The 27,839-nt window shown below is 37.1% G+C and overlaps 1 protein-coding gene across 2 annotated transcripts in view; it reads right to left on the bottom strand.

The window, feature by feature from the left end:
- WASF1 (WASP family member 1) overlaps window positions 1–27,839 on the bottom strand; it is a 203,387-nt gene that overhangs the window by 34,803 nt on the left and 140,745 nt on the right. For both annotated transcript variants that reach the window (XM_067546587.1, XM_067546586.1), the window contains exon 5: window positions 5,345–5,479. In XM_067546587.1, the coding sequence (XP_067402688.1) occupies window positions 5,345–5,479 (135 nt within the window). The remainder of the gene's footprint in view (window positions 1–5,344; window positions 5,480–27,839) is intronic.

The following is a 27,839-nucleotide window of genomic DNA, read 5'->3' on the forward strand; positions in this document are numbered from 1 at the left end:
GAATGCTTCTATTATTTTTCGCTAAAGAATTAATTTCATTAACACATCTATTGTCAGGTATAAAGAAACATATTCATTCTACATATTCATTTCACTTAATTGAAAACAAACAATTATTCTTCCTTGATGTACAAGAATAGCATCATTGCTAAGGGGAAAACAAAGTCATATAGAAGACTTTGTGATGAGAAGAAAATGAGTGGCAGATACCATATATTTCAAAACATATGGACACGCCCTCTCTAAGCTACAATTTTTCAGATTTTATGCATTCATTAATTTAAACAGAGAAGTATTTCAGTATTGGAAACCATTCCGATTTCCTTTTTACAATCCATTAATCAAATACATAAGGCAGAAATCATTCAAATGATAGCTCTGATAACATTAAAACCCATTTCTGGTTATTTGATTTCAATGTGTAATCACTGATTTTGTGAAATTAATAACTTCTAACAAACTTAGTAAATTTGATTCAGACAAAATCAAGTTTTTAAAACAATTGATGCAATATTCTGATTCGTTTTATAAAGTCTATGTATAAATGCCTGTCACAACACAACATGATTCCTGTTCTTTCCTTTCCTCATTTTTTCTTCTCTAAAGTCGGTAATTCTCTGTGTTTCTTATTTCACCCCTGAGGTATAATACTTCCTAGAGGTCCTGTTGGAACTATATGGTACTATACTACAGGGCAGCACCTACAAAGCACAATCCAGTCACTCTCCTGATTTGATTTGTTTTCTTTTGCATTGGAAGATTTTAATTATACAAAATTATAAGGGAAATGCAAAGTCCTTTCAAAACTTCAGTTTCTTCTATCAGCCCTAAATCAAAGTTCATGTCAGGCATCTGTATCTTCTGTATCAAATGTACTTGATTCTCACTGTTCATTTATGCTGAGTCCCTAAGAACTTTTTCTTCTTTTCTTTGTTGCTGTATGGACACAGAGGAGTACATTTAAAAAGATCTCTCTGCTATTGTTTGCTGCAAGAGAATACCAGTAACTTATCAAAAGAGAGCCATCTGATCTGTATCCTGATATAGAGGACCTCCTTGCCATACAAGTCAAGGCTAACTGAAGGAAGTGAAGTTTTTCAGGGCTTCTGTAAATCACTGTTTTGTATGTTAAAAATTTCTAACAGAAGAAAAAAAAAATCAGATGTTGATATAAAGCCTCTGTGAGCTCCATGGTGCATAGGGGCAATGCTGTTGCTCCAACACACTTTCAGAGGTACAGCACATGCTCTGCTACATGGCTGGCCAGAGGGTGGGGCCATAGTCATGCCTCCTTCCTATCCCTTTTGGAGTGGCTAGTACCTCTAACACATACATTCTTTGTAGTTGAGCACAAGGACTGTGATTTTCTTGAATCTTAAGACAGGAGGCTCCATAAGCCCTCCTCTACCCTTATGCTCCTATAACTTATGAAACTAATTTACCAAACTTTTCTGGGTTTTATTATTTAAATCATAAACCATTTCCCTCCATTAAAAACAATGATATTATTTTAGCCCAGTTGAGAACAAGAAATTCAAAGCCAGAGAAGCCTGGTAAAGAACAAATGGTTTTCCCCATCCCTCATTTTGGGGATAGAGGTACTGTAGATTCCCCCATTTCCTCACTTCATTCCCGTCAGAGGATTCACATTGGGAAAGCCTGTTCTTCTATGCAAGGAGTGCTGGATATAGCTACGTCAAGAAACTTGTTAAATGACAATCCTGGATCAATAAGACAGGCTTACTTAAGGAAGACAGGAAGTACTCCCAATCTTTCCTGTAAAGTACTGGTAGGCAATGCTAGCCCAGAGAATGAGGAACCAATCCACTTGGGTCATGCTGCATTGTCATGAAAGTGGTGGGCTGGCATCACATCTCAACCCTGTTTTTTTTAACCGCAACATTCTTCTATTTATCATTGTGGGTTAGCAAACATATGCCAGAATATATGCAGTATTGTCAAAAGCATTTGTAGTTCATTTTGGGCTAAATATTATTTTAACAATTTCTCTCCTGCTTTTCCGACAGCCAATGACCATTAATGCCTAGTATGTAAACCTGTAATTGAACCTGTCAAAAGCCATTTGTGCAAGAAAGTATGAATACCCATCTCACTACTCTGTAATATCCTCAGAACTTTAACTCCATCAAGCAAAATGGTCCCTGTGTATTTTTCTGAAACGTGAATGCTTGCTACATCAACACAGACATAAATTCCCCAAATTAGATTAGACTTAGATTTTAAACCAATAATTAGATTCCTGAGGCTAAATATGAAAATGATATTAGCACTCCCTCAGTATCACATTTGTTATAAAATTACTCTCATTATTTAATTGTTCTAAGCATAGTCCTTTGCTTGAAAAAGGAGAGGTATGTTCGATTTACTCTCAGTTGTCAAGAGATTTGGAGAATGTGAGATCTCCCTGAGGAAAGTCATGAGTGTATGGAAAATTGGCAGTAATACTGTGAGCAGGTGCTTTTAAAAATCTGTTCTAAAACAAATACTACTCATGTTATAGAGTCAACAGCTCACCCTTCCTAGGTTTAGTTTTTATTAACACTGAAATTAACATCATAAAATTAACTTCAGACCCTTCTGCCTGGGTTTGGCTTCTCCTAGGATTCCTTCCTTAGGACTGCTCAGCCTTCACCCTACATTCTCTCTCCAAGGTTACTTCCATCTTCCCTATATCCAGGTTAGTTACAAGTCACCTGTCTAGAATCAGGAGAGCACACTTAACATTCCCCAGAAGAATAAATGGTTGCTAATAGGGTGGAATATTTCAGACAACGACTGACAGGTTGTTAAAAACCCAAACAGACATGTAGCTGAAGAACTTGATAGTTTCCCACAAGTCTAGGTTCCACAGTATGAGCCTGGTATGCATGTTAGGTTTTGGAGAGCTGGTGCATTTTTACCTAGTTTTATAAAACAGACCAACCAAACGTTCAGACTCTGTTGTTTTACAATGAGTCAAAAGACTGAGCAGACTGTGTCCAGTCTATCAATTTTAGCAATTGCTTGTCTCACAAAGAGAATCTTGATCACAAAATGTCTCAGCTTAATGGTATGATCCATCAATGATGCAACTGTCTCAAAAGAAACATGTTTTTCATTTCTGAACAGAATAGCTATAATATTTTCTACCAGAACTGAAGAAAGCACAACAATAAGAATGCAAAATTTCCTTCTACTCATTCTGGTCTTGGAAAGTGAAGTTATATAAATGCACAGTTCCTATAGGATGCAAGAAGAATCCTCACTTTTGTGTAGTTGACATTTTCTATCTCCATGAATGGAGCTTTTACCACACCTAATTATCCAGAACTGGAACATCTTTTTATTGGAAATTGGAATTTTAATCTCTGTCTGAGATTACATTCCAAAAATTGGAGTGGTCTGATTTGGGATTCTTAGATATATTACATCTGTTTCTGTCTACAGCCAATAGCTTCCCTACTTAGGTTTACAGGAAACGTGAAAATTACACTAGGTCTATACAGTGCAAGGTTTGTGTGATCTTGCTCAGCTGGGCTGCAATTCAGCTCTATGTTGAGGACCAACACAATGTCTATATAACACTTAAGTTGCACATAAATGCTATCTGCTAGTCCTCTGCGTAAGTCACCCAAGTGATGTTTTTTGAGCTACTTGTTTTCTTGAGGCTCAGCATTAATTTTAGAGGAACAGAATCTCAGCTGTTGTAAATCAGTATACTTCACTGAAGTTAACAGCTACACTGATTTATATGGGCTGCGAATCTGGATAATGAGCCCCTATAATGAGTTATTTGTCATTCTAACTGATCTAATTTTCACCAGTTTTCATACTAATAAAGTAATGCCGTGGGTTCCTCCCAAACTCATAGACTTTAAGGTCAGAACTCCTTCAACAGTTAGCTCTGAAACTGTATGTTGAATCAGTCAGTCACCCAAATAATATGTCACATGTTCTTATACACATTCTGATAACAATTCTTTAAGCAGGTGATTTATGCCTTATTTATTGAAAGTTGCAACTTAGGTCAAACTGTGTTCCAGAGAAACATGTCTAATGATTGCTTCTCTCAATTTTTTTTCAAGTCTTCAGCTCGCTTGTAATTTATTTATTTCTGCATTGCACCTACACTACCAAACTTCATATCTCCACTAATGGTAAAATGGTGGATGATGTAAGTATAGACAGGGGACAGGTGTTTTTACCACCATGTTGCTTAGCTGTTAGATGTTTTTTGTGTGGTCAAAAAGAAACTGGTAATTGGGAACTATAGAGTTCCATGTACCGTCACAGGTTACATGATCTGCTCTCTTAAAAAAGTTCAGTTATTTTGATTTGTTAGACAGCTTCCAAATCTCATGAATAAATCCTGAAACCCAACTGTAGGGAAAAGCAGAGGATTTTAATCTCAAGAACCTTTCATGAGTACTAACCAGAACCTTTCATGAATACGAAATTCACTTAAAAAGAAAGAATTTCTAAATAAATATGGATAAAATATTTGGTTTTTAACAAAATATAACAAAGACTTAACAAATATAAGACACTTTAATAAAATTACGGTGTGCATTATGCATGAAAGAGAAAGTGGAGAAAAGGGTGAAGGGGGACAGGAAAAGAAGGGGACAGTGCTGATTTGTCAATTTTTCCACAATCTCAAAGAGGAGAAGAAAAAATCATGAACGACGGAAAAGGTGGGGGAGGAGGTGGCAAAGGCTAATCCTTGATTTTCTGATGTCAAAGTTCCACAGCTAAAGAATGAGTTGTTCAGCAGATGGTGGACAGGATGGGTAAGAGAAGAATTAATGGGGAGAACTGAACAGCATTAGGCTTGTCATGGGACAGATGTGTAAAAAAAAAATGACAAACAGGGCTACAGTTCAAACTTCACCATGAACCCAAAGTTGTACACGTTTTAATAAAGAATGACAATGAGTCAATTACTGAATATCTTACTGATGCAAGTGCTTATACATCTCAATGGGAATTTATAGGAATAAGGGTGAAAACTGAGTACATGTTTACTCCCAAAATTTGGCTTAATTAATAAAAACTAAAAAATAATAAATTATAATGCCATGTCACACTTCTCTAGCAACTTCCATCTAACTCAGCGGAAGCTGTAGGTGTTCAGCACCCAGGTATGACAATTTTGGGCTGAATGACTTGCTCAAGATCACATAGGAAGCCTGTTGCAGAACTAGAAAGAGAACCTGTCACTCAATTCTCAATCCTGTGCCTGAAAAACTATCCTTCTTTCCATTTTACAAATCAATTGTATTTACAGCACAAAGAAAATATTTTTCAATATAAGAATCACAGTCATGTGTGGAAGTAAACTTACGTTCTTCTTCCTTTGGGTCAAGTTGCGTAACACTGACAGATAAACGGTCCACACGTTCTTGTAAGGAGTTAACCCTGAAGGAGAAACTGTGTGCTTCATTGAAAAGCTCACCAAATATATCTTCAGCATATTTACCTACAATAGAAAAAGTTGGAAAATAAAAATTCAAGAGTACAATATGTGATCCAAATGAATGCTTTTTAAAAAGAATGTCTTTGTAATTACTGTTGTGTTAAAAAGATTATTTTTAATAGCTAACAGGTGTTAAAAGTGCCAATCTTAACAAAAATGTGTCATTAGTGAGTTCATTAAGAATGTTAGATGAAAGGAAATAGAGAAATAAAAGAGATTTTATTTTACTGACAATGTATTTACTAAAAATAAAATTAGTACATCCAATATACTAATGAACAGATCCTAAACTGATGTAAACTGAGGTACCTATAGTGACATCAGTGGAGCTAGGCTTATGTATACTATCTGAGGATCTGGTGCCATAACTGGATTAAGTAATCTTTTCAAGTGTAATTAAAATATACTAAAGTAAACTTGTCAGTTATATAAACTGACAGGCCTTAGTAAACAGAAACTCAGGTATTTAGTTACACTGGGATTTGAATCAGATTATTCATAGATACAATTAAAATAATAATTTTCCTCCTTTGAGTGTTCAAAATTTTAGAAAACGACCCACACTGAGTCCTTCTATGGACTTCCGTGGGCAATGGACCTTGCCCTAATAACACAACCTATAGCCAGATATCATGTGGAAAGATGTAGTATAAAATTCTCCACATAGTTCTGCTAATACACCTCCATCCTAATCTGCAACATCTTTTATATCTTAAACCTGTCCTGAACAAAGTCTGCCAATACTACTACAAATATACCTGTATTGGGATACTTGGGGCCACATTTTCTAAAGACCACAACCTCTAAAACTATTGTATGCATGTATTTCATACAAAAAGTTTGTTCTTTTAAGATGTCTTTGCAAGCATAAGTCATATAGCGTCTAATAATTTGATCTTCATGTAAACGTAGGACTAAAAAGAACCTTGATAGGTCATCTAGTCCAGTCTCTGCACTGAGGCACGACTAAATATTATCTAGACCATTTCTGAGAGGTGTTTGTCTACTCCAGTGTTTCTCAACTGGTGTTCCGCGGAACCTGTTAGGGTTCCGCGAGCAGCTGTTCTCCGTGCCGCTGATCAGCTGTTCTCCGCTGCCGAGAGCAGCTGTTCTCCACGCCGCTGAGAGCAGCTGTTCGCTGCCACTGCCGATCAGCTGTTTGCCGCCGCCGCCGATCAGCTGTTTGCTGTGTCGCCGAAAAAGGGAAGATGCTGACGTTTGGTGTTAAGAGTTTGAGGGGTTCCGCAATTATTTATGGAGTTCAAAAGGGTTTCGTGGCCAAATTTAATTGAGAAACACTGGTCTACTCTATTTTTAAAAACCTCCAACAATGGAGATTCCACAATTTCCCCAGGAAATTTGTTCCAGTGCTTAACTACGCTGAAAATTAGGAAGTTTTTCGTAATGTCTAACCTAAATCTCCCTTGCTGCAATTTAAGCCCATTACTTCTTGACCTGTCCACAGTGGTTAAAGAGAACAAATTATCACCCTCCTTTTTATAACAACCTTTTATATACTTGAAGATTGTTATCATGTCCCTCCTCAGTATTCTCTTCTCCAGATTAAACAGTTTTTTCAGTCTTTTCTTGTAGGTCATGTTTTCTAGACCCTTAATCATTTTTGTTGCTCTCCTCTGGACTTTCTTCAATTTGTCTATATCTTTCCTAAAGCATGGCACTCAGAACTGGATATAATATTCCAGTTGAGGCCTCCTCAGTGCTGAGCAGAGTGGAAGAATTACTTCTCTTGTCTTGCTTACAACACTCCTACTAATATATCCCAGAATGATGTTTGCTTTTTTTACAACAGTATTTCATTCTTGACTCATATTTAGTTTGTGATCCACTATAAACCCCAGATCCTTGTCTTCAGTACTCCTTCCTCGATTGTCATTTCCCATTTTGTATTTGTGCAGTTGATTATTCCTTTCTAAGTGGAGTAATTTGCATTTGTCCTTATTGAATTTCAACCTATTTAATTCAGACTATTTCTCCAGTTTGTCAAGATCATTTTGAAGTCTAAACCTGTTCTCAAAATGCTTACAACCCCTCCCAGTTTGGTATCATCTGCACAATTTATAGAAGTGTACTATTCTCTATGCCATTATCCAAGTCATTTATGAGGATACTGAACAGGACAGAACTCAGAACAAATCTCTGTGGAATCACACTCAATATGCCCTTCTAGCTTGATTGTGAACCACTGATAACTACTCTCTGAGTAATCTTTTCCAACTAGTTGTGCACCCATCTTATAATAGATTTGTTTGGGCTATATTTCTCTAGATTCTCGTGTACATCAAAGTTTTGGCAGATGCAATATTAGACACTGCTTATAAAAATGTAGCCCTTTTTGTCCAGTAGACATTAGAATCCAACCAAACTTACTGTATTTTACTAGCAACCAACTACTGATTGGAATTTAGGTATCTAGAGTAAACCATTTCTCTGCTCTATTTAGCGACTAATTTCATCTAAATTTTGATTTTAGTTGAATGTCTTTAAACTCTTAAGCATTTGTTTCTATCATATGTATTTGTAGGAGGGTAATCAATAAAGAACAAATCAATTTGATTTGATCAATGTTGATCAATAAAGAACAAATGAGTAATTAAAACAAATTGTAATACGTATGTATTATAAACTGATTCCATTTATTCCAGATAGCATATTCTGACATACTATTTAAGTATTTGCTTCAATTGGTTAAGTACGGCTCATGGAATATTCATAGGCATACAAATTAAAATGTTTAAAGATACCTCAAGCATAAAACTTCATGTCTAGAATAAAAAGTACAAAGCTCTGAAACCCAAATGTTTCCATGTATTCAGACTCTTTCTTCGGAGCTTCCTTTTGGTAGGTATATTTTAATTCTACAGTTTGTTTTATCTGCATAATTTGAATAGGTTTACAATTCATCTACCTCATTAATGAGGCCAAACTGCAAATAATCTCTATCACATTCTTTTTATAATACTGCACACAGTCATATAACAAGATCATTTGTCTTAGTTTATAAACATTAGTTCTCATCAGAGAAATACTTTAAAAGAACACTCTGGCATGTTTAATATTGGAGATTAATTCATAAATGTATCGGATGCTGTGCACAATATCTCATACATACCTGCCTAACTTCATTCTCTTTTTCTACTTTTAGATTAATTTAACTAAAATGCCTTTTCCAAACAAAAGAGAAAAACAAAACAAAACAAAACACCCTTAAAGAATTTCCTCAACATTCAAGGAAGTAAATTACTCCTGTTAGAATAAGTACTTGTATAACATTTGCAGTATAATATCTACTTGGACAATTATCTATATAGTTATCTCTGAATAAATCTTCATCTCTGAATGAATGAAAAATACAGATAACAATGGAACAGAGATTCAGCTAAACAAAATAAATCTGTAATTAAAAATATGAAGGGGACCATTGAAATAACAGATTCATACAGTTTAAGACCAGAAGGAACCAATAAATCATTTAGTCTGACCTCCTGTATATAACAGGCCATTATATTTCACCCAGTTACCTCTCCATTGAGTCCAATAACTTGCATTTGGCTAAAGCATATGTGACGCTGGCTGGATTGGGGGGGCACATTTATTATACTATTTAACATCAATACATCAGAAACATAATAATTCATGTGAGATATGCCATATTGGGTACTGTTAAAAAGGCTATAATGTGCTAAATAAGATGATAATGTTTATGTTCATGTGTTATATGTGTAATAGAAGTTATGGATATGGTTGATATATCTGTATTTCAAATTGTGCTGTGTCTGGGCGACACCCCAGACAGGATGGCTGCAGCACAAGTGCCTGCTTAATGGCCCATTAAGGAAACTCACAGGTATGATGGGCCAGGGGGAGAAGCCAGGAATATACCTCATGAGTCACCAGTCACTCATGTGATCCTGGACTCCATATTATTCCTGTAAATTTCCTTAAGAAGAACGGCAAAGGCCAAAGGACATAAAAGGCAGCGGCACAACATCCATTTTGTCTTCAGTTGTCTTCAGCCTACCGCCTACCTCTGGATCAACTCATCTACAATTGAACTGAAGCTGTGAAACAAAGGACTGAGATCCATCCAGGTACTGGATATATACCAGAGGGACCATACAAGCCTGCAAACTCCACAATTCTATTAGAAACCTGATATATATGGACTTTCAAATCAACTGTATTTGTCTGATTGCTTTAATCCTTTAACATTTCTCTTATAGTTTGTTTCTTTCTTCTTATAATAAACCTTTAGTTTTAGTTACTAAAGGATTGGCTGGCAGCGTGGTATTTTGGGTAAGATCCAAACTTATATTGATCTGGTACTGTGGGGTACCCCTTTGGGGTCAGGAGAAACCTTTTGGGTAAAGAGCATAGAGTTTTAAATAACTGATCTCTTTACTAGACCTAGTGGCCGATTGGTAGCCAGAGACTGGAATACAGTAAAGGGGGCTGTGTATATTTTGTTTTGGCTTCTTGATAACCAGTGTGGGAAATCAGAAGCACTGTTTGTGACTGGTTGGGAAGTCTGACTTCAGTGTCACCCACCAGTACTGGGAGAATCTGCTCTCCTGTAACAGCCTGCCCTGCCCTTGGCATTTTCAGGTGGCTACCCTAGGCACAGACGGGTCACAGCATATCTTCCAGAAAGGTAACCAGTTTTGATCAGAAAACATCAAAAGATGGAGCATCTACCACTTCCCTTGGTGTGGTGTGTGGGTTTTTTTTTTTTTTTTTGTGGTTAGTTTGGTTTTTTGTTCCAATGGTTAATCACCCGCAGTGCTAAAAATTGGTGTCTAATTTCTAATTTGAATTTGTCTGGCTTCAGCTTCCAACCATTGGTTCTTGTTCTGCCTTTCTCTCCTAGATTAAAGCGCCCTTTAACACCTAGTATTTTCTCCCTCTGAAGGTACCTGTACACTATAATCAAGTCACCTCTCAATCTTCTTTTTGAAAAGCTAAACAGATGGAACTCTCTAAATCTCTCACTGTAAATCATTTTCTCCAGTTCTCAAATTATTTTTGTGGTGCTTCTCTGCATCCTTTCCAATTTTTCAACATTCTTTTAAAAACATGGACACTAGGACTGTGTGCAGTTTTCTAGTATCAGTCTGACCAATGCCGTATCCAGAGGTAAATCACTTCCCTACTCCTATTCCGTTTATATATCCAAGGATCACATGAGCCCTTTTTGCCACATCATCACATTGGGTGCTCATGTTCGGTTGCTTGTCCACTATGACCCCTATATCCTTTTCTGAATCATTACTTTCCAGGATACAACCCCTCAGTGTGTAAGTATGTTCTGCATTCTTTGTTCCTAGATGTATAACTTTGTATTTGGCTATATTGATACATATTTTGTTTGAATGGCCCAGTTTACCAAGTGATCCAGATCGCTCTATATGACTGCCCTGTCCCCAATTCTGCCAATCTTTGTCATTCACAAATTTAATTGGCAGTGATTTTATATATACTTCCTAATCAATGATGAAAATGTTGAATGTTAAGTCTAGTACCAATGCTCAAAGAATCCCACGACAAACATTCCATTTGATGATGATTCCCCACTGACTATTACTTTTTGAGATTTGTCAATTAGCCAGCTCTTAATCCATTTAATACGTGCTTTATTGATATTTGTATAGTGCTAATTTTTTATCAATGACAAAACTCTCATTGACTTTTAATGGGCCCGATACTGTGTCCCTTTATTTGTAGTAAATGTAGTAGAATAAGAAGGAATTAAACTTCACTCTATCACACATATGCATCTTGCCAATATGTTATTAATACTGTAGGAAATACGCATCATATTGGGAACAATGTGCTTGTTCAAACAATGTGTACTGATGTTTCACACAGTACAAGAAAAAGAATGCCAGCAAAATAGGACTGTATTAGTAACAGTGCCCTGGTCTAGGCCACAGAATACCAGATTAGATGGACCAATAATCAGATATGCCTACTAAATGAGATGAGAACATAAATTTCTCCAAAGACATTATTTCAACAGCTATAAGAAGCTTATTTTAAATTACTTCCAAAAAGTGCCTAATTAATTGGATACATATAGTACATTTGCCATTTTCTAGTGAATCATCATTCATACGCAAATAAAAAAATACTTCAATCCTGTATTACTAGCTGCATCTTTTGTGTTCATCATATTAGCATTTGTTTTCACTAATACAGAACAGGATTTTCTCTGAAATTTTACAAGTTAGTCTTTATTCATAAGGGACAAATGCATTATTCAGAATCACCTCCTTCCTCCTTCCCTTTATTCTTTCTCTACCTTCAAAGGGCTATTCATGGTGACCACCCAGTCAGAGAAGGAAATGTGGATGTGGTTCCCTCTGGTGTCAGTCAATGCCCTTCTGTGTGATACCCAAATGAAATCACTTGAGAGTGACATGAACTGCTTTCTTTCTCAACTGGCTATATGTGCTGTGACACAGCTTTATAAAATATAGTTCCTGTCCAGATACTGAAAATAAATCCTAAAATATATATATTTACTTGCTATCAATGGAATAAAGTAACACTGCTCACTTTGCCATCCCCAGAGTTTTGGAAATTTAAACAAACATAAAGACACATGTTTCTCACTCTTCATCACTGTGAAGTAAACCTATTTACTGTCTAAAACATGAAAGGCTAGCGGTCAATTTTACAGCTCTTCTTTCATCTATGTTTTTTCTTGTCCCTCAGAGGACTGGGATGACCCACTTATAGTGAAGTCAACTGATAATAAAAACCTTCATTAACTCAGGTTCTGAATTTACTCAGGACCTGAATTGGATTTGAGCTTCCATCCTTCACTTTACAACGTGCAGGCAGATCCCCTAAGCCTCTGTGAAGCCTCATAAACATAAAACAAAGGGTGAACATCACAGTCTTTAATCAATTTAAGTGTCTATATATCTCTGTACACTTCACTGAAGGATGGACCTTACGGTGAGGGAATTTTAAATTCACCATTTGGCTGAACCTGACAGATGATTACCAGATTTGGTGGAAGCCTCTGAGACAAAGAAAGAGGGCAGGAGTTCAGAGGATGTAAATAAAACAGGTCATCTGCAGAAGGCCTTCTCTGTTCCATCTTTTTGCAAGGTCCAGATTTCCTCATTTCTGAAGACAAGAGCTCAATCCATGGCTGCATCTGAGGAGCACACAGCTCAACTCAGATCTGTCAAATCAGGATTCCACTCTGTGGACCGTGTCTAAATTTTAAAAGTAACTAGTGATATAGAGTCAGAGATTCCAGTAGGAACCACTGATTCTCTAGTCTGACTTCCGGTATAATACCAACCCCCAAAATAATTATTTTGCTAGTGATGGAGGATTTACCACAACCCTTTGTAAGTTGTTCTGATGATTAATTACCTTCACTGTTAAAATTTACACTTCGTTTTCATTCAATTTCTCTAGCTTCAAATTCCAACCAGGTCTCAGGGCCACCTCCATAAGCAAAAACTTTAGCCTGGCTTCTCTGTCCTTCTTTGTCCAAGGTTTAAGGTCTTTGCAAATTTGGCAACAATCCTGAATATGAGCTTCCTCTAAACACTTCAAGCAGCTTGAGTGTGAGTTGCTCACAGGCATTGGCCTATTGCAAGAGATGTGGGATTTGAAGTCGGGTGACCCAGGCATCCGTCGATACTGAGAAATGGAAACCTCAAAATGGGGAACAAAAAAGAAACTAATTCTTTCTATAATATTAACTAAATACTAATCAACAATAAAGACGGAAAACTATTTACAATAAATTTACAGTGAGCACACAGAGCACTGCCTAAGGCAAGCCAAGAAATTCCAATGACTGTTATGGGCGCTAAGAAGAACTTAGTGGGCTTCGGGTCAGCTAGGTCTTTATACTGGCACCCAGTGGTGTGCAATGGCAGAGAGTGCTCAAACCGCCTCGACGGGTACCACTGAAAGAAAAATTTCCAATGACTGTGTGCCAGGCACATGCACACCACAAATGGAAAGCACATGTGCAATCACTTGAAGGAGAACTGCTAGTGGAGGTTTGGCTCAGCAGCGGGGAAAGAAAACCAGGGACCTGAAAAATCGTACATGAACTACGTGATCTGGAACATAAATGCAAAAATATATTGAGTATATTCACTACACATTTTTGCTGTTAATATCTCTTTAAATTATCAACTCAAGACAGTTGTCTAAAGTATGTCTGGCCATATATTATAAATAATATTATATTCCATGTGGTGGTGATCATTCTTTTAGTGGTGCTGAATTTGGGGAAAAAAAATTTCTCCCTCTACCACATTTACCAAAGCAGATACAAACTGCCTGAGTGAAACAATAACACCAGGAGCCTAGTTTTCGCATTGTTATAACTACAATATCTTGGTAGGCCCAAGCTCTCCTATCATTATGACTGAATGAGTTACCTGCTCCTAAGGCCACTATGATTACTCATAGTTTGGACATACCTGTGCAACTCAGGGTGATTTGCGTGAAGTCCTGCATAGCTCTGAGGTTCCTTGGCATTATAGATTAAAGCTAGTCAAATTAAATGTTAACTTTTTAATTGTAAGAAACACAGAAAAAATCATAAGACATCAAGAAGTGTGACAGTATTATTCTGTGTTTAAGTTTTAAACCAATATCCTAACTCCTCAGGCAATTTCTTATAAGTGGCTTGGGAGAACATGACAGACACTAATAATGTTTTCAATATCATCATGATTTGTCAATGTGATCGTATACTTAGCAGATACTTTCACATGTGAGTCAAGCATGTGAAAGACCTCCAGACCATTTCTGTTTATAATATCTCATATCAGAGGAGTAAAAGAAGATATGGAAAACTGACTGGCATTTGTTTGCAGAGACAAAGTAGATATCTCAAACTCTATCTCTGGCTCAGAAAGAAAGCCTATGAGATACAAGGAATCCTAAGAACTAATGCAGAACAACGGAGAATTAGCACCAAACCTTCTTTATTGTGAATCCAAACTAGGGTAATCTTTTTGTTTTAAATAGGCAGAACAGGGGGGCAAGAAGCCACTCACACACTACAAAAGGTACAAATCATTCAGCAAATTCTGCATCTCTTCCAGATTAAAAACACCAGTTACAAATCAAGGAATGCTTCAAATAGATTGCAACAGCAATCTTTTAAAACCCATTTTATAGTAGTTACATATATCTGCAAGACAGCATAGAAATTCAGAAAAGAAACACTGTTTACCTTTCCTATAGTGCTACTGCTGAACACTGCTATAAAAATTCATTTAGGCTGAAATGATTTAGGCAGATTTGTATATCTCAACGTACAAGGCTATTTAGAGGGCCTAGGGCTGAGTTTATTTTAACTACCTGACCTACTTCTGAACCACTGGGCTATCCAATTATATTATCCTTTATGTAAGTACCAAAAACTGTACTTCCATGGATTATAAATTCATTGATAATAAAGCCAGAAGGGACCACTGTGATCATCTAGCCTGAATGTCTATATAATATCACAGCTTCCCAGAGAGACTGCCAATATAGTGAAGTAGTGAATTTTACTGCAAATCATGCAGAGCGATCAGTATTGGGGTTATTTATTAAGAAATGTCAGTGTCATGTTGGTGTATGTTAATCCTACCTCAATGCTAATTGGAACAAAACATTATTGCAGGATAAATGTCTCTCACTTTGAAAAGCTTTTACCTAATGTCTATTTTCAGTCACTGACATCTCTTCTTCATACCATTTCTGTAGCAAGGTGAGACAATTATCCTGTGCAGTGATTCGTTCCAGTGATATCACCTCATATATATATATAACTTTATTTGTGCATAAGTCACACAAACAACTGTCTTTTCTTAGCATCTGGATAGTTGTTTACTTCATTTGTACAGAAAATTGTTTGGGAGATTAACAGAATTTGGAGGCAATATCTCCATGGCTATGCTAAAATAATAATAATAATTTCCTGGATTTTAACAAACATGCAAGCAAAAAGGATGAACTATGCTCTTGTGATTGGTTGTCGTTTACTCATTAAAATGTAAAGGAGATATGAAGTAGAGATTAGGAAAAAAATTTGTGATTTTCAAGCACATCTTGATCATAGCTAATGAGTGGTTTGGCAGTAATTTGAGTACCTCTGAAAATGGCAATATTCACTGATCTTCAAGTTACTTGGTAACTGCTTTCATCGCTTATCACTCAACCCATGGTTTTTGCAGTTGATGAAGCCTTTTAAAAATGTCTAGTGTGCTTTTTTTCTGCAAAAAGTAGCAGGATACTTTTTATGAGTTTCTTAAATTAAGTTCTTAAGAAACGTTCCATGATTCTTTCATAGGCTTGTAAACATCGAAAAGCAGGGGCAATATAACTTTCACTTTAGTAAACCAGGAAAGAAGAAAACTCATTTTGAATTTAGGCATGGGACAGGCACTATTTATTCATTTTATTATGCTCACCAATCACATTCTGAACCAGGTCTGAACTAGGGATGTAAGTGGCTAACCGTTTAAACGGTAAGCAGCAGTCTTACCATTTAGTAATTAGTTTACACATTGCCCTTGGGGGAGTGTCCACATTGAGTGACAACTGCCCAACTGTGGCTCCCCGCTGAGCAAGAGCTGCCCCGTTGCGGCTCTGCAACTGCGCGTGCAGGCCCTCATGGACAGGCTGCCTCTGAGTCCACCTCCCACCCCCCCACAGCAGCCTCAGGCAGAGATAGACTGCTGATGCTGAAGGGGCCATACGGCTGCTTCCCTAGGCTCTGGCAGCAGCTGTTAGCTCCACATCCAAGCCCTTGTGGTTAGGCCGCCTCCACCTCCTGTCCCCTCCATCAGCCTCTGCCAGAGCTAGACTGCTGATGCTGCCAACACTCGGCTGGCAGAGCTGGAAACTCTGTGGCAATTCAGTGGGGCTGAGCCAGCCAGAGGAGAAGCTCATCACCGCTTGATGCAACCCCCCCCAATCTACTGCAACTACGGGGTAAGTTAACGTTTACCCATTTAAACATTCTATTTTTAGAAGTTTAAATGGATAGTTAATTAAATGAATTTTTACATCCCTATTCTGAACTAAAATTTAATCTTGGTCACACAGATCTAACACAAATAAGCTACATACTGTAAATTCAAACCTTAATTTATGTTGCAGCTGTCTTCCAGCTCTCTGACTCCGCCACACAATGAAGTACTATACTAATTCCAATCACACCCTTGATCAAGCTTATGATATTTTAAATGTCACAATAAGTAAATAATGGAAAAAGAGAATCAGTTTGAGTGTGTCAATGATCAATTCTGAATTCTGCTATTTATTTCATTTATATAAAAGTTGACAAAGTATAGCTGAATTTTATGTAACTAATAATCAGGATGCAATACCTGTTGGCACCAAGCACTTTTTTACTTCTTGAGCACACAGGTTTGGGTTTTTTTTATTTTTAAATCCAGCATATCCCTTTTCTTAATATTTAATTTATGTACATCCTTCATGCTGGATAAGGTGTTGAACTCTTCAAGTCAGATTACAGATGCTCTTTTATGGGTACAGCCAGAATCCTGGTGCTTGAGTACAAGATGTTGGGAAGCCATAGCACTACCAATACTGACATTGCCTCAATGGGGGCATGGCTGGGTATAGATATAGTCCTACACCTTTTCCACACCAGCTAGGGGCACACACTGGACTCTTTTACAAGGCCACTAGGTGGAGACCGTTGGTACTCTTTCATACACCCTTTTGAAGAGCATTGCTGGATTATAGGTAAAAGGGTACCAATCATTGAAAGAGGAGGTCATCTTAAAGGAGTGAGGACTAGAGACTTTGACATGAGGTTGAGGTATCCATGACAAGAGAACGAATGTAGTGCAACCACAATTACTCATGCTTACACTTTGACCACCTTCTTCAATGTTCTAACTATGAGAGGACCGGTGGGGGAAGAACACAGAACAAGAAACGATAAGGAAGACAACCATGCTGTTTGATATTGTCACCTTTACCAGAATAAACTGTCAATCAGGATGGAATATGAGAATCCTTGAGCTTCATTTAACTAGCTAACAAACTTTTTGTATTTAAAATGCTGCCTCTTGATAGTTCTTATCCATCCTCTACACAAGAGGAGCAAAGTGACTCTGCCACAGTGGCCTACAAGAGACCTAAACAGTATCACAGCAGATCTCACTCCCACGGACTTGTTAACCGTTTTAGGCAAGAGAAACAGAAGTTTCTGAGCCCACTACAAAAAAGCTTCTAACCACCTTATGTGCTTTGCTTCAGAAGACAGAATTCATTGGGCCAATATGGCAGCCTAAATCACTTCATTCTCCATCAACTAGGGGTTCCTGTGGGACAATATAATACATGGGGCTAAAAGCTGCAGATCAAATGTGCTATTGAGCACAATAATGGAGATTTGTTGCCAGTCCTACAGACACATTAGCAGACCAGGACCTCCTACTAGCAGACTAAACATGCCAGGTGCAATAACAGGGACTAGTGATTTGAAGCCATGAGCAATCTAGATTCTTTACTGCTTTGAGCCCCTTGTGGATTGGTCAATGGGAATGGCGTAAAAGCTGCTGAGGCACTGCCCCCTTTGAAGAGATGTCCTGACCGAAAAAATGTAAAAAATTAATATCTAAAATGAACAAAATATTCCCAGGACTCAGTCCTCAAAGTTGAAAAATTCCAGACCAGCAAGAGGTTTATTTCTATCTGCTACAGATGGAAAAAATGGAAGTAGGATATCCAGGAAGTTCCTAATATATGAAAGCTTCATAATTATTATTAATGTCTCAAGACAAAAATACTCTTCAGAATGGTACCATACTAGATGCAAATCAGCAAAAAGTACACACAGTTTCAATAAAATTAGCAGTTTTGGCATATCATCTTGATAAAATTCTACTGTAGTCATATCATAGATATAATGTAGACATGACATTTTTCAGTTGCAGCATAATCTTAAACCTAGGAGACCATACGTATGGTTATAGTTGAATATAGTTAAAGCACTGTTACTCTACAGCACAAACCATTGGCAAGCTGTCACAATCTTTATTCAAATAGGTCAAATTCCAGCTATATGTACTTATTTTCAACTTATTATCTTACAGTGACCATAACCATATCACACACTTTACAGTATGTATGAATTGTCCCTGCCTCAAATTGCTTACAAATCTAATTTCACGAAGGACATAATAAAGACCAAACAAAGCTGTGAAGTGTAGATGTAAGAACAAAAGAAAGGCCATAGCAATGTTACTCGACAAAGGCACATACACGGTATAGTTTAATTTTTGTCAATAGCTTTTCTAAATATATCAAAATAAAAATGTCTTTTTGTGGCCAAATCACTAGAAATCGGTCTGAAGGTTTGGAGGGTGGCAAACCAGTCTGGGAAGGAAACCATCACTATGCAGGCCAAAAGCAACTGCTAATTATAATTTGCTACCTCACATGCACTTATGAACTTATCAACAAATAAAGTTTCAACTCAGAAAAAAGTACAGAAGAAAAATTATTTTTGAATAGAATTAGCCACATAAGGTGATAGAAGTTCTTAAAACATTAGGTACTTTTCTTAACAAAGTCTTATGTCTCGAAGTTCTCCACCCACCCTATTTTATTAGCTCCACATCCTCAATGTATATTGGTTCTGGTCCAAAAATGTATCAACTATCATTGCAGTTCCAGAAAGGTAATTTACTTCATCAGGCATAATTCCCAACTAAACTGAGAACAGATCTTTTCTTTAATGCAGACTTCTAAGGCAATTTTTCAGTACCAAGAAAACCTTTTTTGTCTCTGTTTGTCTTGTCCATCCAGTCTGGGTAAATTCTTTCTTTGCATGTTATCATAGAATTTTTTTTGCAGGTCAACTTAAAAATCACAATTTTGTCTGAAAGTGTTGCATAATATTGTTACAAATAACATTTGTGATTCCTAAAACAAAGATTAGACAAAAATATTTTCATTTCTTTTCTTTTCTTTTTCATGGATACTTCGGGTTTAGTCAATTTCACTATTTCCCCTGGATATTCAGTCAGTGAGTTTCTCCCTTCCATGTGGGTCTTTTACACAGCTACAAGGGAGTTATTTTTTAAAAAATAGGAATGTGTAACTGTAAAACAGCTTTTGCAGGACAACTCAGTGGCAGGTGTAGTACCTGAGACTGCTTTTAATTCATTTTTTGAAACTGACTAGATTTCAAGCTGACAATGTCACAGTCAGGATTTCAGAATAATGTTTCTCAAAATGAGCCACAAATTGTTAAGTCAATAAGGCATACATTATAACACAATGTCCATAACTGGCTCGCCTGTTATTTCCTTAAGGAGTAATAACCTCATAATTTTCTATTGATTCTGGAGGATTCACTAAACAAAATTATTCACACTAGCATTTGGTAAAACTTCAACATTTTTGGTGCTGGACACCTATACGCTCCCAAGCTCTCCTTCTTTGCTAATTTGTATATTTTTTCCCCTAAAAATATCCTCACTTTAGGATCCTTATCCCTTCAAGGGACACTTTTAAAAACAAAAATATGCTCTCCACCAAAGTCATTCTATCATGGAGAGTCTCATGGCTTGCCTATACGGAGATTTAGTGCATGATAAACTGGAGTTTGAATCTACCCTGCACTAGCTTGCCGTGCACTAAGTGGTCATGTGGATCTTGCTGTCATGCACTAAAAGTTCTGTAGCATGCTTTGACATATTGCTGTATGAAACAGAACTTCAAAGTGCACTAAGGAGCTTTTTAGTGCATGGTAGCAGGTCTACACGATCACTTTTAGCGCATGACAAGCCACTGTGGGGTAGATTCACACCACATCTTTCCAGGCACTAAGCTTCCATGTAAACAAGCCTTCAAACTTACGTTAACATAATTGATTGTTAAAAAATTCATTGTTAATTGTTAAAAGTGATGATTTCAGACAACATCTGTACACCAGGATCACTTGAAATCCTTCAGAGGACATATGCAGTCAGCTTCTGTAGAAAGAGCTGCTCCAGACTGCTAGTTATTAGGTTTTGCTTATTTGGGGGCCTTTTTTTGCTCTGTCTCAGTTCCCAAAAGGGACTAAGGGCTTGATCCAAAGCCCTCTGAAGTCACTGAAAAGATTCCCATGGGGTTTTGGATCAGTTCCGTAGTTCTTATAATCTTAAAACCTTAGATTCAGCATGTAGAGGCTATTTAAACAGCAGTCTCAGAAGGCATGCAGACCCATAAATACAAAGGGAACCAGGAAGGCAAGGAAAACATAATAAAGTTAAATCATAGAATATTAGAGTTGGAAGGGACCTCAGGAGGTCATCTAGTCCAACCCCCTGCCCAAAGCAGGACTATTCTCAGCTAAATCATCCCAGCCAGGGCTCTGTCAAGCCGCAGCTTAAAAACCTCTAAGGATGGAGATTCCACCACCTCCCTAGGTAACCATTCCAGTGCTTCATCACCCTCCTAGTGAAATTTTTTTTCCTAATATCTAACCTAGACCTCCCCCATTGCAACTTGAGACCATTGCTCCTTGTTCTGTCATCTACTAGCATCTACATAGCAAGGTACAAAAGGTTACTTGAGCAAAACCCATATCTATCAAAATAAAAATCCAACACAGGTGAACCCTACAGAAAGAAACATAAATTATGGGACATGAAATCGAAGACAGAAATTAGGAGTACTAAAAGGTATTTTAAAAGAGCAATTAACCAAAAACCTAAGAACAAATAAAAAATTATTTAACGATATCAGAAGGAGGAAGCCACCCTCTGGCAGAACTGGTGGATCTTCTGGACTACCAGGGAACAATTGAGTAGATAAGGAAATTGCTTACAAGCTAAATGATTTCTTTGCATCAGTCATCACCACAGAGGATGGTGATGTAATAAAGATGTGGCGGTGTCAGAGTGCAGTTTGTCAAAAGAGGGGGTGGGTAGAACAGATGGAGGAATTAAAGAACAAGAACTCACCAGGACTGGATGGTATTCATCCAAAAATTCTGAAGGAACTTAAAAAAGAAAGAAATGGCTGAGCTGTTAACAAGAACTAGACATTATATGGCTAGCAAGAATATGCATAATCACATTGGCTAGGATTAAGTTATGGACCTGCTGCTTGCAATTCCATAATTAAGGGTGAGTTGAGTTTTGCATATAAAGGATATAATTTCTCATGCTTCAGAGTATAAAACAACCAATAATGACCTAAGGTTAGAAAGCAACTTGAACAGGTTTTCCCATAATTGTCCAATATGGGGTTTCTTACATCTTCCTCTGAAACATCTGATATTGACCAGTGTCAGAAATATGATACTGTATTAGATGGACGGCTGATGTGATTCAGTGTGGCACTTCCTATAACCCTATATTTTACAATTCCAAGAAAACTGCCTACAGAAATTTTACAGTTTTAAAAAATATGTCTCAAGTGGGGTTTCTGTTAAACAGATTCTCTCTTACACTGCAGTGCAGCCCCACCCCACAGGTGGAGCTTTTAAAATAATATGTATTTTCAGTTTCTTTGACAATTTTTTAAAAACTGAAATCTATTAAAAGCCTCTCGACAAACTTTTTAGGAATGAAGACTGGCAACGGCTTATGCAGATGTCTGTCCTGATTTCATTCAATCTATTTTTTTTATTTACTGTCTCAGATAGAAGGGAAGTATATAGGTGTTTCACCTTAATCCCTGAAGCTTTGTGTGTGAATGTCTGATTTATTCAATTAGAAGCAGTTTGTCACAGGATTATTAATTACATTTATGTTACTTTCAAAAATGATAATACAGTGGATGGAAGGAAAGGAAACAATGATTATAGTAAAACCTGGAAGAAATTATAATAAATCTTAAAATAGAATCAAAGAATCATAGAATCGTAGGCCTGGAAGGGAACTCGAGAGGTCTTCTAATCCAGGCCCCCTCCACTGAAGGCAGGACCAAGCATTATCTAGACCATCCTTGGCAGGTGTCTGTCCAACCTTCTCTTAAAAATCTCCAGTGATGGAGATTCCACAACCTCCTTAGGCAATTTATTCCAATGCTTAACTACCCTGACAGTTAGGAAGTTTTTCCTAATGTCCAACCTAAAGTACCCTTGCTGCAATTTAAGCCCATTGCCTCTTGTCTATACTCAGAGGAGAACAATTTTTCTCCCTCTTCCTTGTAACAACTTTTTATGTACTTGAAAACTGTTATCATGTCCCCCCTCAATCTTTTCTTCTCCAGACTATACAAACCCAATTTTTTCAATTTTCCCTCATAAATTATGTTTTCTAGATCTTTAATAATTTTTATTGCTCTTCTCTTGACTTTCTCCAATTAGTCCATTTCTTTCCTGAAATGTGGCACCCGGTACTGGACACAATACTCCAGTTGATGCCTAATTAGTGCAGAGTAGAGCGGAAGAATTACTTCTTGTGTTTTGTTTAAAATATTCCTGCTAATACATTCCAGAATGATGTTTGCTTTGTTTGCAACAGCGTTACACAGTGGACTCATATTTAACTTGTGATCCATTACGACCCTCCACCCCGATCCCTTTCCACAAGTACTCCTTCCTAGGCAGTCATTTCCCATTTTGTATGTATGCAAATGATTGCCTCTTCCTAAGTGGAGTACTTTGCATTTGTCCTTATTAAATTTCATCTTATTTACTTCAGACCATTTCTCCAGTTTGTCCAGATCATTTTGAATTTTAATCCTATATAAATATACATAGTAGTCTAAAGTGATGATCAAACAAGAGTAAATTAGTGCATGTTGTACAATACAATGTCTATAGTAGACAATCATAGAAATGTAGGGCTGGAAGGGACCTCAAGACCATCCCTGACAGGTGTTTGTCCAACCTGTTCTTAAAAACTTCTAATGATGGAGATTCCACAACCTCCCTTGGAAGCCTATTTCAAAATTTAACTATTCTTATAGTTAAAAACTTCTTCTTAATATCTAACCTAAATCTCCCTTGCTGCAGATTAAGCCAATTTATTCTTGCCCTACCTTCAGTGGACATGGAGAATAATTGATCACCATCCTCTTTTTAACAGCCTTTAACTTATTTGAAGACAGTTATCAGGTTCCCTCTCAAACCTTCTTTTTACAAGACTAAACATGCTTAATTTTTTTTTAACCTTTCCTTACAGGTCAGGTTTTCTAAATCATCTATTATTTTTGTTACTCTCTCTAGACTCTCTCCAAATTGTCCACATCTTTCCTAAAATGTGATGCCCAAAACTGGACACAGCACTCCAGATGAGGCCTGACACAATGCTGAGTAGAATGGGCCAGTTACCTCCAATGTCTTACATATGACACTTCTGTTAATCTACCCTAGAATGAGAGTAGCCTTTTTTGCAACTGCATCACATTGTTGAATCACATTTAAGTTGTGATCCACTATAGCCCCCACAACCTTTTATTAGTACTACTGCCCACCTGGTTATTCCCCATTTTCTAGTTGTGCATTTGATTTTTGTTTCTTAAGTGCAGAGCTTTGCACTTGTCTTTCTTGACAAGTAGTCAACTTCTACTTGTCCACTTCCACTTTCTGCGTAGCTTGCATAACTCCTGTCAACTGCCGCTGAATTTCAAGGTAAGTGTAGACCTGGCCTCGGTTGGTTTGGCATGATTTGTTCTTGACAAATCCATGTTGACTATTACTTATTACCCTATTATCCTCTTGGTACTTACAAATGTTTAATAATTTGTTCCGGTATTTTTCCAGGTATCCAAGTTAGGCTGACTGGTCTATAATTCCCCAGGTCTTCTTTGTTCCCTTTTTTAAAGATAGGTACTATGTTTGCCCTTCTCCAGTCCTCTAGGTCCTCACGAGTTCTTTATGAATTCTTGAGATAACTGCTAGTGGTTCCAAGATTGCTTCAATTAGCACACTTAAATAACCTAGATTGAACTTCCTCAGGCCTTACCAACTTGAATGCATCTAATGTACCTGAACATTCTTTAACCCCTTCTTTCCCTATTTTGGCTTGTGTCCTTCCCCCTTGTTGTTAATATTAGTTGTGTTGAGTATCTGGTCACCATTAACCTTGAAGATTGAACAAAGTATATTATGGACCAGACTCCAATTTTGCAGTTACAATTAACTGCAGGCAAAATGAACAAAATTTAGATATCAGGCTCTGTAATCAAAATAGATAGGTTTTAAATGTTTTTATTAATTGTGGACACATAGCTAGGGCTAGGTTGAGTCCATTTTAAAACCTTAGCGATATAGCTCAGAATACCATTATGGTTCAATAAATCCTTACGGATCATAGTGAAAACAAATTTCTTAAATGCAGAAAGTATTTTTTCATCTTAAAGGATTTTCCTCAAATTTCCCACAAAACTCACAATTGGGAAGAAACACTGAAGGCTTCTACCTCAGAAGAGAATATTTCAAAGTTATGAGTATATGAAAACAGGAAGTTATAATGGAAACTTTCTTCATTTTTAACTACAACAGTCACTACAAAAAATACTATAATACATCTAAACACTTGCATTCACATCTCTGAAAACACAGCGCATTTAGGCATCCAGTGCATAGCAATGCATACAATGACATAATTGTGCTACAGCATGTGTTCAGCAAGTACCAGGATCTTTAAACAGTTGTTTACATAAATAATAGCATTAATCAGCATATGAAAAGTTTAAAAATTAATAGTTAAACTTGATTTTAAAGCGGAGTTCAGTTTCAGGTTTCTGAGGTATTAACAATAAAAATGTTATGTTAAAAACATACTCTAAAAATTTTATTTTTAACTTGATAGTGTCACTCTTGCTACCATAATGGATCATCTGTCTAACCTAACTTGGGGCAGAATTCAGCAGTGCTGCCTTGTAGACCTTTTAAAGCCCTATTTAATTGGCAAAGGGATCAGATCAAAAGGAAGAAGAGAGTTGGATTTCTCATGTGGCATATGGTCACTATATACAAGGGGCAGCTTAGTTTAAAAAAAAAAAAGTAAGCCCGGCTGGCAGTTGTGTAAGAAACACAGAAGCTGCATCTACACAGGAAAATTGGATACATACTTTCTAACAAAGGTGCAGCTACACAAGGGGTAGCAGCTGTGTTTCATGCATGCTGAAAATGCCTGAGCCTGGCCAATGGTGACCTTGCACCACTGGTAATGTTAATACAACTGAACCATTGCCGGAAAATGGGTATGCAATTTTCTTGTATAGATTCAATCAGAAAGCAAGAAATACAGAGAAGAGTACTTAGGAAGCTGAAATGACAGCTGCTGGTGTCCATAGAACTGCTGTTCCTAAGGTCGTAAGAAGAGATGCCAAACAACAGATCCTTTTATCAAGTTATAGAAGCCAAGGAAGAGAGAAAGCGAGAGAGCAAGAAATAGGCAGGAAAAAACACATTACTTACTGGTAATTCTATATGTCACAGTTACATCTTTCCCCATTAAACATCCACACACAGAGTGAAATGTCTCCATAAACCAGGGAGAAAGGATTGTCACTCAAAGTAAACATATAGATAGATATTTCTGCCCTCCCACTTCCATTTCTTCCAGAGGCCAAGAAATGTTCCAAGCTAACCAATTAAAACCATCCACCCAAATTAACCACAGAGGGGAGTGGAAATTTTATGAGGGAAGATGACAACTATGACAAATAGAACACTGGTAAATAACTTCACCTTGTAATTCCTTTCCTCTCATCCTATGCATTATGGTATTTATCCATGAGGAAACCATTTCTATAATCCCTGAACTAGAGAATGTTCTTGAATCACAAGAAAACAACCCAAAGAAATTGTATGGTTCCAAATGATAAAATAAAACAAAGACCCTAAAATCTAAAGAAAAGTTCTTAAAGTGTGCAAGCTAATTCAGGTAAGCCTCTAACATCTAGGAACTAATTCTAGATTAACAAAATCTATTTCCCTTAAAAAAAAAAATGCAAATAAGGATCATTTTTACCCAACAGCAAAAGACAAACACACTAAAACCTATTAGTTCTCCAACCAATCTGACAGAAGAATGATCTGCTAAAAAAGGTCATTTAAAAGTTAAAGCACTTGCTAAACACTGAAGGTGTTAAATGAGGGCCACAGGGGCTACTACCATCAAAACCTAGTTTTCACAGCATAAAGACTCCAAATAGCCTAGTGGTCTTATAAATAAGATCTGTTGTACAGACTTCCATAGTGGAGGGAAAAAACCCAAAAGGTTGGTGCTTAGACTCTAAGATGTCAAAACTAAGGCATCTTTTTAATTGATCAGCTAATTTCATTCAAATTGTATGCCAAGGACCATGGTCAGTCTCAATGCAACCTAAACCTATTTCCCCAATACCTCACTGACTCGAGGCCCACAATCAAGTAGAAACGTAGCCTACAGTTCCCAAACAGATTACTAAATATCATTCTTCCGGGGATCATCTATGCACTGTAAGATACAGTACCTGTACTGAGATACAATGACCAGAGTAAATAGCATAGATCAGAACATGCTAACTATAAGATTGTCAGCTCAACATCATAATTAAGAGAAAATGTAAGGATCTTTGATTTGAACATCGTACACAAGGATTCAGGAGAGTACCTCCTAAGATGGGGTGTCTTCTGGGTCAATTCATATCCTCATAATTCCCCAACATGGACAGCCAAAATACTTTGACAAATCCAGTAACCAATATCACAGACCAGACCAGGACTAATAATAATATTTGGACACCTCCTTCCCAGCCAATGAGTGTATACAATGGTTTACAAGAACACTTAGACAAAGTCCTGCCTCAAGGAGCTTACAGTTTTTTTCAAACAAATATGATACAGAAGCAAAAAGAAATAGTTGCACAGTCTATAAGAATCAACAGAGAAAGATTTTATGAAAAAGGTGACATTAAAGAGGGTCATGAAGAAAAAGAAGAAGACAGCTTTATGCTTAGAAATGGGAATCTATTCTGAGTGTAAGCAGTGTTATGAAGGAAGGCGTAAAGCTGAGACTCTTTCAACATATCCCATACAGCAGCAGGATCTTCCAGCACATAACTACATCAACAGGAGGTACTCTTTGAATGGAAACTACATAGCACACTCTACTGGTGGAGCCACCTTTAGTCCCATGGAATCCAAAGAAGCTAATGTAGTCAAAGCCTCCAATGTAGTCATGCAATGAAAATGTACCCATGCACAAGTATATTCAGACTACTAACATATAGTAATTTTATGATAAACATTAACAAATGGATCCCCACAACACACTGAGAGATAGGAAAGTATGTACTTACAGATGAGGAAATAGATACCACAAGACTAGCTTGCCCACAGCCACAGAGTGAGTTAGTGGAAGAGCTGGGATTTGAACTCAAAAGTTCCTGAGTC

Source organism: Emydura macquarii, unplaced genomic scaffold (genome assembly GCF_026122565.2).
Source record: "Emydura macquarii macquarii isolate MOO-44397 ecotype Brisbane River unplaced genomic scaffold, CSIRO-AGI_Emac_v2 contig_1146, whole genome shotgun sequence".
Lineage (NCBI taxonomy): Eukaryota > Metazoa > Chordata > Testudines > Chelidae > Emydura > Emydura macquarii.